At 35.2% G+C, this 19,074-nt stretch overlaps 1 protein-coding gene across 5 annotated transcripts in view; it reads left to right on the top strand.

The window, feature by feature from the left end:
- Nucleotides 1–3,082: 3,082 nt before the first annotated feature.
- Nucleotides 3,083–19,074, top strand: part of LOC145685842 (uncharacterized) — a 137,863-nt gene continuing 121,871 nt past the window's right edge. For 3 of the 5 annotated variants that reach the window (XM_081758459.1, XM_081758457.1, XM_081758456.1), the window contains exon 1: nucleotides 3,083–3,447. Coding sequence is in view for 1 of the 5 variants with exons in the window: in XM_081758455.1 (XP_081614581.1) it covers nucleotides 3,396–3,447 (52 nt within the window). In the remaining 4 variants the exon portion in view is untranslated. The remainder of the gene's footprint in view (nucleotides 3,448–19,074) is intronic. The other 2 variants (XM_081758458.1, XM_081758455.1) reach the window with 2 other exon arrangements.

The raw sequence follows: 19,074 nt of genomic DNA, 5'->3' as shown, positions 1-19,074 counted from the left end.
GGACTGACACAAATGTTGCCAGTGTTCTCCGTTATACCGTCGTTATATTTGCATTGTGTATGAATGCAGAAAACTTTAACATTTCTTTATTATTTTGTATAATGCATTACCAACCCTAAACATAGCGAACGGGTTGTTCCCAAGCGTGAGTAGAAGCGGAGAGTAAGCGCAAGTCATCGTAGGAAGAAGAACGAATTATCAGGAAGAACATTTTTGTCACTATATTAATATAAACGAGTGCCACGAAAACTTAAATATGTAAGAAGAATTTTTCTTTCGTGTGAAGTTAACAAGTGAACGAATATCTTCTGGACATGTAGCATTTTTTTTTTTTGGAGTCAAGAAACTTCATCAATCAGTGCTTCCCGTATTTCCCCATTCCCCTGGTCATAATTACGCAGTGAAAGCCTCATCTCAGTGCGAATAGTAAATTTATAGTGCAAGCGATATTAAATACAAGGGCTATGTTTCTAGTGTTCTTATATAGTGTGCGCATATCTATCATACAGCATTAAGTGTTTTATTTTTCATTATTTCGTTTATTTGATTGCATCAATGCAACTTCTTCTGTTTGAGCATTTAGCTCTATAAAGTGAAAATTTTGTGTGTTGTTAATATATATTTCTTATTCCACTCCGTGTCCACGTATATGCGTGTTTAATAAATAAGAATTCACCTAAGGAAATATTATCGTCTTCATTCATGTGTGTATGAATCCCTGCGAGCAGTCGGCTTGCCAGTTACGTATATGTATACGTATACATACGTAAAGGTAAGTATAATACAACCTTAGTCTCAAAAGCACCAACGTTGCTCATGCCAAATCACTTGTTATATTTCAACATTGTTAATCCGCGCCTGGACAAGGTATGAGCCTGGGCGAGAATTGTTATCAGCTGTTTTCTTAAGGAGTTCTTCGGAATCCAGCACCCAAGGGAAAGGTAGGTAGCAGTGCATTTCGAGCAATCCATTCCCCATAGCTAAACTGAAATTTAAGTTGGAGAACTGAAACATGTTTAAAGCTCTAGAGGTATGTGTGTATTTCGACGTTACATTTGCATTATTAGTAACCTATTTAGAGGCTAGAGATATTTTTTGTCCATTTGTTTACTATACTATACCATGTATGAATGCAAAGCATACCCGAATTCTTTTTGTTATTTGGTTAATCGCTTTCATGACATTGCCCGCCTTATGCAGAGTCGTTTGGACGTAAGATTAGCGTCATACTAAAGGTGTGACTATTGCAGGAAACATATGTTGGTCGGGCGCTTTAGGATGACACTAATCACGGATCAGAATGGATGATATCAATAAAACGAAGAAGTTACTCATTATTCCCAATTTATAGTAGTTACTCGCATTGGTATCAATACAATGAGAACTGAGCACTACTCGTCTCGGCTGACCTCGGAGAAGCCCTGTCCTTTTAAAGTAACCATACCTCTATTCTCGAGCCGAGTAATTGGTTTTCAATTGTATCAAACCCGGAGTAAAGACTCATCTGTGATGCTAGTAACTTCTCCTAATTTATGGAGCAAGCTAAATAGGTGACTCCATGTTAAATATGGCAGAGTATATGATTTGTTTTGCTACGTAGAAAAACACAAACTGCATAGAAATGTTGCAAAAACTTTACAGGTTCATGAAAGAAAATGTAGAGTGTTTAGAAAATTTTTTAGGAGAATCAACCTAAATTTGGGGTGGTGCACTACGTAATGAGGAAAAGATGCGGGTTTTCTTACGTTATATGAGTGATCCGGGATTCCAGGTCGGAATATCAGGGGATTCTGGTGTGGCTCAAAGTACTGTGTCTATGACTACTACAATTGTAGTGGATGCGATTATTGCGATATCTGGAAATTGATTGTTTCCGGAAGTAAGCGTAATATGCAAATAGCAAAGGCAGAGTGGCAAGAACAATATACATTTCCGAGTGCTATGGGATCACTTGACTATACACACGTGGTAATAAAGAAACCTAATACTTTGGAGACGAATACGCTAATGGAAGAGATCCTTCGTGGCTAAGCGGTTAGCGTACATGCTTTTGGCATGAGAGATCCGGGTTCGATTCCCGGCAGGAGCTCATGTGGTTCGGATTCGACGTTAATCAGTGAGTCCCGACTCATATAGCCTCGCAACTGAAAATGACGTTAAACTCAAAATCAACTCAACTCAACGTTGATAGGAAGGGTGCATACATGAGAATGTATTTTGTTTATGTCAAGGCAAAAGGTAACACGTATGGTGTGGAAAACACAATCGAATGGACGTGCTTTATGACGTGATTGGCTGGAGTTCTTAGAAAAATGTTACAAAGGGGCTAAGGGTCTGATTTCGTTCTTAAAGCCAAATAATCTACAAAGACCTTGGACAACACGTAATATGCGCTTGTCGTGTTAATCTTGATATTGCTTCACGTTTTTTTTTTTTTTAATTCTCGCTCGAATATTAAAGATTCTTTTTTGGATTTGTGTCTTAGTCGTAGATGTATTTGATATTTCGTTGCATTTCACTGTAATTGCCTTCAAAGCTTCGGCTTTCCTTCGTTTACTTTCTGGTAACTGTGACTTTGAAAGTAGGCCAAGTAGGCCTACCACTGGAAACTCTTTTATAATATCCACAAATGCACTTTGAAACTGACATTGCTACTTGTCCCTTCCATGTGTTTAGGATACTGCGCCATAGGTTACCCACAACGAAATGACCGCCCAACAGATGGGAGAAATGTGTAACCGCTTCTTAAATTGATAACGACTCAGTACTACGTGCAGAGGAAGCGCGAGTAAACGTTCATAAATCTGGAGCAGACTAGACCTGAGTAGTGGCTTGTTTTATTCATACGAAATTGAGGGAGGAGATTACTCCAGGTGTAGTTACTCCAATTCTCGAGCAGGACTTCTCAGGAGTAGTTACTTATTTTTATTAATATCACCCAATGATTCTGCAGGGGTTTTAGTCGAAGTATGATTAGCATCATACTAAAACACTAACTACTGCAGGAGACTTATGTTAGTCGAACTGTTTAGTATGGTTTCAAAACGACTCTGCATAAGACCCATTATGTGTTAAGTTACGATCATGAGGTGTAATTCCATACAAACCTTCGCAAAAGTTGTAGAACATGATGCAACACCAACCTCAGTAATGAATTACATGCATAATTTCACAAACTGAAACGTTCCTTTTACGTTGAGTTCTCTCAAACTGTTATTTAATGACATTCGATCTGTAAATTTGGTTTGGAAAGTTGACTTTAAACAGTCAGGATAGGAATTTTTGTGTTAGGAAACCTGGCAGCACTGGTTTATTAAACTAGACCCCGAAAAATATAAACAACTGGATGTGATGATATAGAATATATTTAAGGCGTTAAAAATATTGAAAGAAGAATGAGCACAATTAAACAGCTGTTTTTACTTTTATTGCTTTTTGGGATTTTAGGTAAGTTAAATTTTAGTCTTACTGGATCCTTTTTTCATATAACTCTTTTTGACACTGGGGTATATGAACGTAACAGTCTTAGAATGATCGTATTGCTCACGCTTACGTGGATATCCCATATCTTTGGTCTGAGCTCTATAGGTTTACGATGTCGTGGATGTACAAAATCGTACAGCCTTACTTTTGGCGCACCACTATAAAGAATTGTTGGAAAAATTATAATCCTTTAATTTCCTTCCTATTGTCCGCTAAAAGGTTTCTAATTGCCGATATTAAGATATTTCACTGAGCATGGATAAAATATAAGGAACAAGTTATTGAGAAACTACGGTCTTTAACGATTAGCATCTAAATGCGGCTGCAAAAATACGAACTAACTTGTGCTAGGTGGCCACTCAGACGTATCTAATGCTATCTAACCGAGTGCGGGCAGGGAGAAACTGATAGGCTCGCGCGAGGGTTCGTCTGATGGGAGTAGATGCGTAAACGACGATGGGAATGCTCACGAGCGAGTTTCAATACCACTTATCATGGTTTCATACTACTAAGTCTCTACTTTGAAACGAAAATACAGGTTATGTACACTGCTCAAATATGCCGCCGCTGGAAAAGAGCATCTAATAAAGCCGTCTTTCATATCCTCAGAAAATGGCGGATGTGTGTGGTCTAAGTGAAACCTCCAGTGTACAGTTTTCCTCATTTTTATGCAGAGAATGCAAAAGAAACAAGGTATGTTTGAGAACAGCGTGTAAACCATGCCAAATTAAAATTGCAAATACATCTGAAATTATAACAAGAGCGAAATCCAAAACGCAAGCCATAGTTACTAGCGTTCCTATTGAAAATGACAGAGAATTAATACTTTGTACAAATTGTCAAGCAACAAAGGAAGAATTGTCTTTATTACAAGAAGTAATCAAGGTACTCAGTAGTGATATTGAATCTTTAAAACAACAACTAAATCAATTTCAAATCAATGCACAAACAAAAGAGTGCAGTGCAAGGTCAAAATTCGTGGTCAAGTGTAGTGAGGGGGTACATCTAAAAAATCGCCACAAGCACGTAATACTGTTTTCAGAAAATCCGATATTGTTCTAACGAATGGTTTTTCAGTGTTGGATGAATTAGTTTATTCTTATACTTCACCGAATACAAACAATAGTACTAGCAGACTGGAAGAGACAACAAAGTGTCAAACTCCCTGTCCAGTATAAGGGTCAAATGTGAATATCAAAGATGCATCGAAACTCCATACTACACACGGTAACACAACTAATATTGCTGTAAATAATGAGTTAGTGTATTCTTGTATGTTACCAAACACATACATCCAGAGAAGACTTACCCAAACAAACAATGAACAAATATGTCCCCCTGTACATGATCCACACGAAATTTGCAGTGCTATTTCAAACACCTATGCGTCTAAAGCATGTTTAGTGAATGGTTATGAAGAAACGCCTAAAAGAATGTCGAAACAAATGTGTGAATCATCAAATATGGATAAAGTACCGGTGACTACAAGGGCTGATTTATTAATTCCTAGTACACATTCTCTAAAATTCAATGATAGGTCTAAAACAGCTGACAGAAAACCGACCATATTAATCTTAAGCGACAGTCAGGGAAAAAATTTTGCATCTACACTCCAAAACCTCAGTAACAATATATCGGTAAGTTCCATTGTAAAGCCAAATGCCAGACTTGAATAAGTGTGTGAAGATATAAACAAACTATGTGCAAATTTAACCGATAATGATTTCGTCGTTCTCCTTGCTGGTACAAATAATTTTCCACAATCCCCCACAAACAGAAACACTATGTGCCCTTGAATCTACTTTAGCATGTCTGAATAAGGAAAAAATAAACTCGGTTGTGGTCACCGTTCCCTATAGATACGATTTTCCGCATCGTCCAAATGGAACCTTAAATAGGCAAATTTTTGAATTCAATAACAATGCTGAATGCATAGGTAAAAATTTCAAAAATGTGGAATTTATAAACACCAGTCGTTTTCCAAGGTATCATTTTACAAACCATGGATTACATTTAAATAACGCAGGTAAAAATGTACCTTGTCGCATGATACTACATACTGTACAATCAAAGAGGATTCAAAAGAACTGAATGGTATCGAAATTGAAATTCAGGAATGCAATATTTTTACTATAGCTGACGGCAAATATAAAAGTCATTATTTCAATACGAAATTGGCCTCTACAAATGATACTATAATTGTGGACAAAAGTATTAATAACCTCACCGGCACTCAAAATGTACAAGTGCTTAGCTCAACAAAGAAAATTATGCTGGAAATTTTATTTAAAAATATGCAGGAACCTAGTCTAATTTGTTTAACAGAACATTGGAGAAAACAAAATGAACATGGTATTATCAATATTCCTAATTATAACCTAGCGGCAAGTTATTGTAGAACAAATATGAAACAGTTAGGATCCTGTATATTTTCACGATCAGATGTATTAATTAAAAAGGTAACGAAATTTGAAAAACTAAACATAGATAAACATTTCGAGGCATCCATTGTTGAATTATTATCTTATAAGGTAGTAGTTATATGTATATAGAACCCCAGAGAGTGATGTATATATTTTTATCAGAAATTTAGAAAATATTCTTTCATATTATGAAACGAAGACGAAGGATGTAGTTGTAGTGGGTGATATAAATATTGATTTTTTAGACCATAGTTCTATTGATGGTCAATTGAAAATATTACTACTTAGCCATAATTTAGAAGCAATAGTTAATGAACCAACGCGAATAACGGAAAATTCACAAACTGCCATCGATCAGGTGATTATAAACAAAATGAAATTCGATTGCTTCGTTAATGTTTTCAATAGCGGGTTTTCTGATCATAGAGTACAAATAGCCACTGTGAAATTTTACAATGCAAATGTGTTAGTTAATCCACAAAACAAAACAAAAAAAACAAAAAAAAAACTGGCTGTTCAAAAATAATAAAAATGAGAAAAAGAAATTTCAGTGAAGACAATATTTTACAATTTAATAAGTGTAATGTCAAAATCATCCTATTCGGTGAACATAAGTTTTGTAAACGTTGCGTATGGGAAACACTGATCAAATATCAGCTTAAATTTACTGAAAAATATACTATCAGGAACAATAACAAAAGAAATGGGTGACGCGAGGTATAATGGTGAGTAGTAAAAAGATGAAGTCACTAAATCATCTTAGCAAAACTACTAAGGATAATAGTATTAAGATTTACTGTAAAAATTATAAAAACATATATAAAAAGGTAATAAAACAAGCCAAAAAGTCCTATTATAATAATGTAATTTCTAATGCAGAAAACAAGACCAAAATGGCCTGGAAAATAATTAAAGAAGAAACAAATCAAAAACCACAACATGTTCAAAATACTGAAATAAAACTCGCGAACGGCAAAAACTGTAAAGACCCTCATGTTATTGTTGAGCTTTTCAACTCTTACTTCAGCAATATAGTTGCTAACCTACTTAAATCGCAAACACCATCGAATGATATTAACAATAACCCTAATCGGATTAATCAAATAAGTACTTCTTTATTTATAATTCCAACAAATCCTTCTGAAATAATATCAGTAGTAAGGAATTTTAAATACGCATCATCAAGGGGACCAGATGACATCCCGGAATTTTTTAATCAAAAGATGTATCCACGCAACTGCACAGCCTATATCTCACATAATTAATGACTCATTCTTACAAGGTATATTCCCAGACAGCCTGAAATGGGCCCTTATAAAACCATTACACAAAAAGGGTGACAAAAAGAAATGCGAAAATTACGGACCAATAGCTCTCTCCTCTAAATTTTCGAAAATTATAGAATCCATAATGAAAAATAGATTAATTACGCATTTGGAACGTAACAATGTTTTATGTGACTCGCAACATGGTTTTCTTAAAAGTAGATCCACATCTACAGCTGCCCTTCATTTCTTGCAAGAAGTAGTAGACTCAATAGAAAGTAAATCATACCCACTATCTATATTTTGTGACTTAAGTAAAGCTTTCGACTGTCAACCATTCGTTACTCTTAAGTAAATTAAATGCATATGGAATAAGAGGTGTTGCTAACCAATGGTTTCAAACTTACCTTACAAATAGACAACAATTTGTAGAGATAAATTTCATTAATGAAGACAACTTGTATATCGAAACTCACAGATCAACACCTTCTATAGTTAACATAGGAGTTCCTCAAGGATCAGTCTTAGGACCAATATTATTTCTTTTATATGTTAATGATCTACCACTTTATATCACTCATGGTAAGTTATTTCTGTATGCAGATGACACAAATATACTTGTAAAAGGAAGTAATTTAACTGAGCTGCAAAATAATGTAAATATAACGGTAAGAGAGCTCTAAACTTGGTTACACCACAATAACTTAATTATTAACACCGAAAAAACCAAATGTTTATATTTTTTTCCAACTAATTCATCACCGATTAAACCTTCGTTTACAATTAATAATAATAATGTGGAATGTGCTTCAAATACGAAATTCTTAGGATTAAACCTAGACGACAAACTTAAATGGAAACATCATATAAACAATTTATGCCAAACTTTATCTTCTCTTGTTTATATGGCTTATACACTATCCTCTGTTCTTAACCTAGACACTTTAATTTCATTATATTATGCGTCATTTTATTCCCGAGTACAGTACGGTATTGCCTTCTGGGGTGTCACTAATGATTTGTTTACAATATTTAGAATACAAAGAGAATAATCCGTATCATTACACATTCCCATTATCGTAGTAGTTGTAGAAGTAAATTTCGTGAACTCAGATTGCTTACGATACCGAGTTTGTATATATATGAGGTATTAAAATTAGTCAGAAAAAACATAGATATCTACTTAACGCATGCCGACGTACATGAATATAGAACTAGAAACTGTGATAAATTTGTAATACCGTCACACAGAACAAGTATGTTAGAAAAAACTACATTTTGTAGAGGTGCGGTGCTATATAATAAATTACCAAGAGAATTGAAATACATAAAAGATATAAAGTTTTTAAGAGAGGTTAAAAGTATGCTAATTTGTAAATCTTATTATTCTGTAGATGAGTATATAGGTGGATAATCCTTTATTTCTGAAGGTAATAAAACTTGGTACGTAGATATATTTTAACCATTAGATTAAATAATAAATCTTTATTGTTTCTTTCTTTTATTGTAAAAATTTTTAGTTTTTATATTCGTATGCTTCTAGTTTGTTTGTATGTGTTTATTAACTCTGTATTTAACCAATGTATTATTGAAATGACATGTTCTATACCATATGTACAAATTTGTGTACTTTGTATGGTCAAATGAACGCAAATAAATCCAATCAAATCAAATCCACTCATTTTATCGTCGTAAAGCATTACTATCTGTGGACGTGTAAATGTGCTCTTCCACTATACTCGTTTATGCTTATACCCCTAAGGAATGTGTCAATATATTTGGTAGAACCGTCTGATCGAATAATGCTATTACGGATCCGGAAGAATGTCATAAAAACTATTTAATGCTGATTGAGAACTGCTCACCTGAAAATGGCAATTCTATGTCAAAGTGATATAGCATATATGGGTGGCGAGCACCAACCAAGAGTAAGTGAAACTAAAATAGTAATTTACTAAAAGAGAAGGAAATCGGCGACTTCCAGTCGAGAGTACTGAACTAAAGGAGTAAATTACTACAGGAGTAAATTTTTCATTTACTACAGAAGTAAATTTATTTACTCCATAACTAAAGGAGAGCACCATCAAAGAGTACGCTACTAAATTAGTAACTTAAGGAGTAAATAAGGCCAAAATTTACTCCTAAGCAGTAGTAGGAGTAAAGTTAGAGAGTAAGGTGTGTTCTTTGGTTTCTGCGTGTTAATATCAAATTCGATGGATTACCTGGACTACGAAGAATATATGGAGATGGAGGAAGAGGTAGACATCCCAAGAATGAGGGTTTTAATGGAGAGAAGAGACCCATTTGCGATGTACAGCGACAATGATTTCAAAGAGCGGTTTGGGTTTCGTAAGGAATCTTTTGAGTCGCTGCTTGGTATGTTAGAGCCTTTACTGCAGCATAATTCTGAAAGGAACCGTGCTTTGTCTCCTAGGCTGCAACTTCTTTGTGGATTGCGAATCTTTCGCACTGGTACTTATCAAATCGTAGCAGGGGATCTCATTAACATCCATCGTACTACTGCTGGAAGAGCTTTCAACAGTGTTATAAACAGTTTAATTGCCTTAAAGCCACTGTATGTGTCCATGCCACAGAACCAGGAAAATATATCAAGGAACAAAAGGGAGTTCTATGGAATTGGTGGATTCCCAAATGTCATAGGGGCCATAGATTGTGTACATATTCCCATACTTTGTCCTTCTGGAGCGTATGCAGAACTATACAGAAATCGTAAAAATTTCTTTTCTATCAATACACAAATCATTTGTGATGCCAATATGAAGATTTTGAACGTGGTAAGCCGTTGGCCGGGGTCTACGCATGGTGCACGCATTTGGGACAATAGTAGAGTTGCTGCAGAATTCGAAAATGGACAATATGATGGGTTGCTTGTTGGAGATAGTGGATATGCTCTCTCCAAGCATCTTATGACTCCTGTGTTTCGACCCCACACGGGAGCCGAACGACGCTACAATAGAGCCCATGTTGCTACAAGGTGTGTAATTGAACGTACATTCGGTGTTTGGAAGAAACGTTTTCAAATTCTCACTAAACAATGCGATATAAGCCAAACAAGTGCGGGAATGTTATTGTGGCTGCTGCAATTCTGCACAACTTTGGAATAGAAGTTGGAGATGTGTTTCACCCTGATGCTGTGGATGTGAATGACATCGACCAATATGCACTTCAGCCAGAACCAGATGCTGCAGGGCAAGCTGTCAGAAGATCTATAATACTTAATTATTTTAATTAAAATTGCACCTAATTTCCTACTAAAATAACAAGTTAGTGTAAAGACTTTTCCTTTTCAAATGAATAAATAAGGCATTGGATTGTCACTTCTGCAGTGAAATGTGACCCATTTTATTTATGCATAATTTTATAATTTTATGTATAGTTTTTTTTTTAGATTTGAGTTATACTCTCTTTTTAGTTTTTTTTTTTTTTTTTTTTTTGCAATTAGGGGATTAACATTTAAATTTTATTTTTTTTACTGCAGTACACAAGGTTATACAATAAACATGTTTTGATTATTTACAATAAAAATGTTTTGATTATTTTTAAGAAAAATAAGATGTCTACTTTTATAATTTTGCAAATACAAATGAATATTATAATGTGGTAATTACAAAAAATATATGTACTTATGCTGAAATAATAAACAAATATTATGTCATGTGAAAAACAAAAACATAGTAACCATTGGAAAAATATCGAAAAAATAAAATATGTTTATACATATAAAAATATTTATTCACAAAAACATAAATTTCTCGAACACATTGCCTGAAGAACTGGAACCTGAAATTTGCTGCATTTCGTTCTTGAACTTATTCAAAATTTCCATTTTAAGGTTATGCTCTTCTTCCATTATTTCTCTTTGTCTTTCAATTAACAACATTTTTGCATTGTATTCCTCTCTTATTAGGCGCATTTTTAACGAATGAAGCTCGCCTGCTTTCTCCACCAACTTCTTGTTCTTTACAACAGTCGCATGTTCTCTGCCTTTCTTCATGGGTTCATCTTCTGATAAGCTTCCACCAGAGAATGCAAGCCGAGGTTCATGACTATGGATAAAGTTTCACCTTCAGCAGTTTCATTGTCTTCTTCAGAGTATTTATCATCATCGATGTTGCTTGAAAGGACCACATTATCTTCAGTTGCATCGTTGTCGTTAACTCCGGTTATCCCCTCGAAAACTTGTGGGATCATACCAACTACCATTTGGCTTATATCGTCCATCTTCGTCTCAGCTACTCCACCGCCAGTTTGGAATTGTTCTCGGTGACATTTAGCTTTCAGTTTCTTAGCTTTCGCTTTCATGTCCTTCCAAATTACTTTAAGCTGCTCTTGTGATCTTTGTGTAACAGCTTCTGCGTTATATTCAACGTATATTTTTTCCCAGGCATCCTTTTTCCTTTTTAGGATGTTGACATCGTGCTTTCTAGACTCAATAATAGTTATGTACTTTTTCATTATTTCAGCAAACCGCTCTTTTTCACTTTCTGGTATGTTTTTTGAACGTTTCTTAACACTTAAATTGTCCTTGAGTACCTCCATGTTGCTGTTAGCTCGTATCTCAAGTTGCAAATGATGCCGCTTAAATTAACACGTGTCACCCACCAATAATGAACAGTAGTAGCTGTAGATGGTGGGGTTAAGCATTGAACAATAGATCCATACCTATATTAATACCACTTTTCTTTTTATAATACACCGATCTTATCATTAATACAACAGCATTTAATTTCTTTAAATATTAATCCTTTCTAGCATAAATTACGGTAACACGATATTATTGTCAAAAGGTGATGCAATAATCTCTGCTGACAATCAATATTTTTCGACAGGAAACGAAATGCATGTACCTGCAGTGTGCAGAAATGGCTTACTTCTTTAGTAAAAAGGCGTTACTACTTTAGTTACAACTAAAGAAGTAAATAGAAATTGAGCTCTCCAACAGTTACTAAAAGAGTATATTACTACGGAAGTAATTTACTAAAGTAGTTCAGACTAAAGAAGTAAGAGTTACTACAAGAGTAATTTATACTAGTTTGGTGCTCGCCACCCTAAGAATAAGCATGTATAAAATTTTACTGTCGAAAGAATTTTCCATAATGTAACAAACCAGTATTTTATAGTCAGAAGTGTGAAATTGTTATAATAGTTATTCGAAGGTTAAAATGAATGAGTGCCTCATAAAGATTACTCAACATATTAATTTCCACCGTTGATATTTGTACATGATATAGGAAACCTGTATTTTATATTGACGAGTGTGAAATTATCACAATAGCTCTGACCTGAATAATAATGTTTGATATCAAATAATTTTCGCACAATCCTCGTTTATGCCCATGCCTCCGTTGTTATACCTCTCGCGGTCGCACCCCTCGCGCTATTGCGCATGTCTCCACGCAGCACTCGTTCCCAGGCTCCACTAGATAACCTTCTGGTTTCTATTGGCCAGTTAGCGTAAGTTGATTTGTGTTTATTGGACAGTTTTGTTTATAACGTATGTCCGGAAACATATTCATTCTTGTAAATGGAATCTGCACCCATTGGTGAAATTTTCACTACAATAAACGGTTTTTGAGACACTATGAATGAATTTCGTGATGAAATAAATCCACATAATATGATAAAAGGATAGCACGTAATGAATACGAGGGCACATCATTGTGCAATATCTTATCGATCTGCACACAATTATTTGGGTGTGCACCAGGATAATAACCGTCCAGAAAGTCGAGAATCATTTAGAGGAGGAAAAGTGAAAAAAAATGCTTTTCTAATTAGCTAGACTATTTTTAGACTGCACCAGCTTTTGTGCAAAATACACTAACGTACTTGTGCTAGGTGATATCTAAAAAACACGACCTATATATATATATATATATATATCCAAGGCAGCAAGACGTAGCAAGGGGAGCAGCGCTGAGGCAGATGCGTCAACTACGGAGAGTATGCACGCAGTCGAGGGTAGTAAAGTATTACTTTATATTGCATAAAAACAACGCACTTGTATAGGTCACTGTATTTGTCATGATGTTATACTAATAGCTCTATACATGTGAACATAATGTACAGGTTCTTTTTATTGTGCAGAACTGCTTCTCCAAAAGAAGTTAATAACTTGTATAGACTTTTTTTTTCGTTCAACTACAAAATTACAATTTTGTTGAGAGTGTATTGTAAATCTGTACCCAATTTTTATAGTCTGATTTAGATGTAGCCGGTTGTTCAATTCCGTGATTGGCATTTCCCTTAAATGGATCAAAATTTTAATCCACGTATATGAATAGTGACACAGTAATTTGTTACTTATATTTAGGAAACAAAATCACTGAACTTAAAAGTAAAAACGGGAACTATAAAAAACTAACAACTAACAGTTAAATACCGGAAGGTGTGTTCAGAAATGTGAGTGTGCAAAACTGAGTCAAGTTTCTCAGGTGGATCCTAAAATAAAATTCAGTTAAAAATTAAGAGAAGTATACGATATTTAAATATCACATAGACAAAAAGGTACTACTAGTCACCACTGTGCGGTGACTTATTACAGAAAAAATGAAGTTTATTCTTGTACTATATGAAGGCTGAATATAAGTCGATATTAAATAAAATGAAAGTAGAACATAATTTATCAATGTCTCAAACGCACTGTCTTAGTAACTAATTTAGGAAGCATATAATGCAACACGGGAAAAAAAGTTGATTCTAACACCACTCCATAATGCCCCAAAATATATCAACCCTTCGGGGCTCCACTCCAACTAACTGGTTAAATTATTCTAAAGGTTGATTACATTCTATAATGGTTTGCAAGAGGGTGATCATAAGGCAGAAAGTGAATCGGTGTTCTGTCTCAGCATAAGTGAGTTTGACAACAATATATAGTTGAATGGCACTACCTTTGTGTAAACAATAACAAAATGTAGGTGTTTATTTCTTTAGTGAAGAATAAAGAATACAAGGAATTAATATATATCTGCGACGTACAATTACAACTAAGTGGGGAAATAAGATAGTAAAGTATATTAACGTAACCGTAAGTAAAGAACAAAGTAAGGATTAAGACAGCTTTATGTTCCTCCGATCGGGGGGGGGGGGGGGGGGTGGCATCAGAGGAACCTTAGCCAGTAAAACTTACAAAAGGACATGGTGTATCGAAAATTTTTCGAGTAATTCGTACCAGTTTACAGAGCTTAATGTCTTATTTGAAATACTAAGAGCATAATCTTCTTGGTACTATCTTAAGTGGAAACATGCTAATTAGGCATTAGGGCGTAACGAAGCAATTAATTCCTCTTATTCAAGAGTTGCAGTTGCGTGTAATGAATCTGTCATTTCTATTTTTACTTTCATAACAACATATACTAGTAAAGAAAAGGAGTTATTATATTTTGTGTATCCCCATGGCTTACTGGAATCGAATGGAAAGTGTGGTAGATTTGAGCAACTGTTTTTTTTAAAAAAAATTTGCATTGGTTCCCTCCATCGTCGCTCTTTGAACGGATGTATCCTGCGCTGATCCACAACTTGTGATTTTGCCCTGAATCAGTTATGTAACATTCGTGCTTTTCAGTGGCTACCCAGCAAAGGTTCATATTAGTCTTTACTGGCATATGTCAGGAGATTGCATTTATACACACATTAATAGAGACCTCTTAAAGTGAAACTAGGACAAAGGATGCAGCTCTTTCCATCAGAAACACTTTGCAAGGTAGTAATACTTCCTGACAAGAAATAACAAAATTTTAACGATTTTGAGCCGTAACATTTTGGAATTTCTCTCCGGAACTAATTTTAAGTCACCCAGTGCAAAAAATTGTGACATAGCAATGTCGACTTCCTACTCTCATTTTTATTGATTTCCTTCCAAAGATAAAATTAAAATACTAATGTCTTAGGATTCAAATATTCCATTTCTACTTATGCACGTTAAAAGTGAAACAAGACCTACATAAAAATTCACAATACTCTATTGTCCAGAAAACTCTAACCCTGCTACAAAGGGAAAGTTACGTGCTCTCAATATAGTCCGTCATAACTGACATATAACCGACAACCTCAGCATTATCAGATAAACAACACTCACATATCCTACATCAACGTTACATCACCAAGCAATCACAGTTCACATCGCCAGAAATCATTCCGGAAGCATGTTAAACTGTCAGTATTAACTAAATGAAGACGCATTACACTGAAGTCGAATAACTGGAGATAAAGCCGTTCTTAGCGTTCAGGGAGGTATTGTAAATTGATTGTATGTACGATAATAATCGCTAATGCAATAAGTTTTTGGGATATTAAAGAACAATCAAGGATAAATTTGTACTGGACTAGTGAAACAAGATAATAATAAGTGCTCAAAATACACGTAAACATGACACAAAACATCACCATAATATCCTACTGTTTACACGATTAAAGTTATAGGCATCAAAGTGACCTTTTTGTTGAATTCTTTTAACCCAAGTTGACGGAAGACAAAATACTAAAATACATTTAAGAAAATAATTATTATCAAGTAGAAATCACATATTTTAGTTATCATTGATTGTTGAAATAGTTACAAAGTTGTTTAAACATTGAAAGTAACAACCTCCCTTCCCCAACTTCCACGACGTGTAAACTAAATGGCAATAACATTTTAACTACTGGAAATTGTACATAAAGCAGATGTCACAAAATAGTTTATACATTGGAATAGGCAATCCTCCTACCCTCCCAGCACACACTAAATACTAATAACATTACTATTGTTATGATCATTTAACTATGTTTAACAATATAACGGTTACTGAAGTACTTTAATAATGTTCCCCCAAAGTATGTCAATTATGAAAAAAAAAAAAAAAAAAACTGGTGTGAAATCTATTACTAAAGCCAGAGATTCATACATGATATAAATCCGTTAATGTTTGAATATTGTATTGTAATTTTAGTATATTTTTACGTGCCAAAATAACATATAAATAGGAATATGTTTTCAGTCTTTGTTATTTATTCTTCGTTTTTAATTAAATTTTATTTATTTTCATTATTTATTTGTTACTCCATGTACTGTGTATTTACAGTGGAGAAATATGGCAACGTACTTCAGAACATTGGTAACATGATGTTTTAGTTAAAGAAATGTATCATGTCCTACTAATATATCATGTATATATAACTATATCGTCAAATCCCTTCCACTATATAACAAGACACCAAACACATAGATGGGTTCTGCCGTATGCAAAAGGGTACAAATAAATTTGTTTACTTGATACCCACCATCTCTAACGCACCTACTTGTAAAGACGCACCTTTGCAATAGCACATGTTATTCAGTCTCTTCCTATCCTAAACAAGAATAAATACCTATTTTGCACCAGGGATAATTAATTTTAATCAAATTGATGTAAATCGGATGCTTTTGTTTAAAACCAATGATTTAAATCAAATTTATTTTCTTTAAACAGAAAGAAAATGCAGTATTTGTGATCTTTCGTGGACACTAATGAAATACCAGTCTGAAACTAGCATCTTAATCCGTACCATTTCAGAGTAAGGATTAAGATTTACTTCATCGCTATGAAAAATCTTAACCGGTTTGATCCCACTGTTGTCAAATGAGGACAGTCTACTTAAGTTACGATTTCATAAAATGTCCAGCGTTTTTAGGTCTTTTATATATTTAATATGCTCAAAGAAGAGTCAAAGGGATTAAAATAATATATGCTCTCCGAAAATAAAGTTACGTTTCATCTCATTGCGAAAATATATTTTGCCCGTTTAAAGTGCTCTCTCATGTATTAATTATAAATTCAATTTTCTTTTGGTCATGCTTCCCAAGAAACCGAGCTGTAATCGAACACATGCTAGAGGGGTTGTAATTTTCATTCGGGAGCTTGGCTATTTTAATGATTTCAATTTTTTCCCCTCCAACACTTAAAATAAACCGGTGTCCTCAAATAAGGCCACTGGGTTCCTGAATGACATTTTTCCGTTAAATGCTAGAGTGCGTTCTCTACTGCTATTAGATAGCATGTTCTCATTTTATTTCTGCATTATGCTTAACAGATGGCACTAGTTACTTATTACTAAGTCTTTACACAGGAGCTTTTAACTACTTCAAATTACTTATCAGTTAAATAAAGAAAAATAGATTACTGTTTATTTGTAATGTGGAATTCAAATACAAGATCAATGGAAACTGCTTTTGTTGGACGTATACAAAAGTCTCCAGTTATTTTGATCCCTGTCCTTATATTTACGAGGGGCGTTCAATATGCTCTGATACTCACCAAAAAAGCAGAGTATAAAAAACTAGAAATATGTTTACTTTTCAACATAATCTCCTGCCCTTTCAATGCAATTAGTCCATCGCCGCTCCAAAGCTTCTATATCCTGTTGGAAGAAGATGCCCTCTTGCTCCTGCAACCACGTATTAACAGCATCCATGACGGCATGGCCATCCCGAAAAACCTGTACACGGAGATGTTGCTTCAAATGTGGAAACTAGTGGAAGTCACTTGGGGCTAGGTCGGGTAAATAAGGGGATGGGGCACCAATTCCAATCCGGCTGTATGAATTTTCAGCCATGGCAACACCGGACTTGTGAACGAGAGCATTGTCCTGATGCAGCAACACTCCACGCGCCAATATTCCTCGTCTCTTGATCTCTATGGCAGCTCGCAATTTTGGTGTAAGTTCAGGATAATACTGGCCCGTCATTGTGGTTCGATATTCCATATAATCCACCAGCAGTATTCCCTTGGCATCCCAGAAAACAGCTGCCATAACCTTTTTGGCTGACTGTTGAACACGAAATTTCTTCGAGGTTGGGGAGCTGGTGTGCTTACATTTCGTTTAGCTTTGTTCGGATTCGGGGTCAAAGTGGTGGACCCATGTTTCGTCCACTGTCACAAATGGTGTCAAAAAGTCCTCTGGATCTGCACGATATCTGTCCAAGAATTGCCTTGAAAATGTCACTCTTCTCCTCTTGTGATCAGCATTCAGGTTTCGCGGGACCCACCGTGCCGAGACCACACATGATTGGTCAAGATCTTATGAACTGTGCCGGTTGACAACCCTATACTCTCTGCTAAATACTTGAAGGTAACTCGTCTGTCTGCCATAACCATGTCCAAAATCTTCGCAATGTTTTCTTCGGTGGTCACTGTTACTGGTGGCCCACCTGTATGGGCATCTTCATATGGTTGTCTGCCATATCTGAACTCATGGCACCATCTCGCAACTGTAGGATATGATGGAGCAGACTGTCCTAATGTTTGTACAAAGTCGCCATGAATTTCCCATAACTGTAAGTTTTTCAATTGCAGGTACTTGATGATCGCACGAACCTCACTATTTTCCATTTTCACAGAGTTCTTACAGATGCTGTACTGCAAACACCTGTAAAGAAGAAAGTACATGGTGAAATAACTTGCACTGTGGCATAAAGTCATCATAAAATATCTACTTTCTACACATTTTAAAATCATGATCCTACATGAAGGGGAAGAGGGTTAGTATTACAGCATACTGAACGCCCCTCGTATGATAATTGTGCTTCCAAGGAATAAAGTAGGACGGTGTCCAGCGATACAGGGTTTTCATAAAGTCTGGACGGATTTAATTTGCTTATAATTTTCATAAAAATGCTCATAATGAAATCAAATAAAGTGCAAACGATAGCGGAAGGATTAAATTTTTAGTTGGCAACACTGTTAGATAAGCGGCAACTCTGAACACGTTGAGACAGCGAGAAGGAGGGCAAGGGTCAGTTTGGGATGGCAATGTGTTCTGTGGTACGCAGAGCTAAAATCACCAATTCTGGTGTGTCGAAAGTTCACCAAAGAGGTCAAAAAGCCGGCACCGACTGAGAGTGCAATCCGAAAGTGGCATGC

Source organism: Thermobia domestica, chromosome 5, assembly GCF_964235325.1.
Source record: "Thermobia domestica chromosome 5, izTheDome1.hap1.1, whole genome shotgun sequence".
NCBI classification, from domain to species: Eukaryota; Metazoa; Arthropoda; class Insecta; order Zygentoma; family Lepismatidae; genus Thermobia; species Thermobia domestica.
The sequence above is the reverse complement of the archived record's forward strand: the minus strand, read 5'-3'. Positions and strand labels throughout refer to the sequence as shown.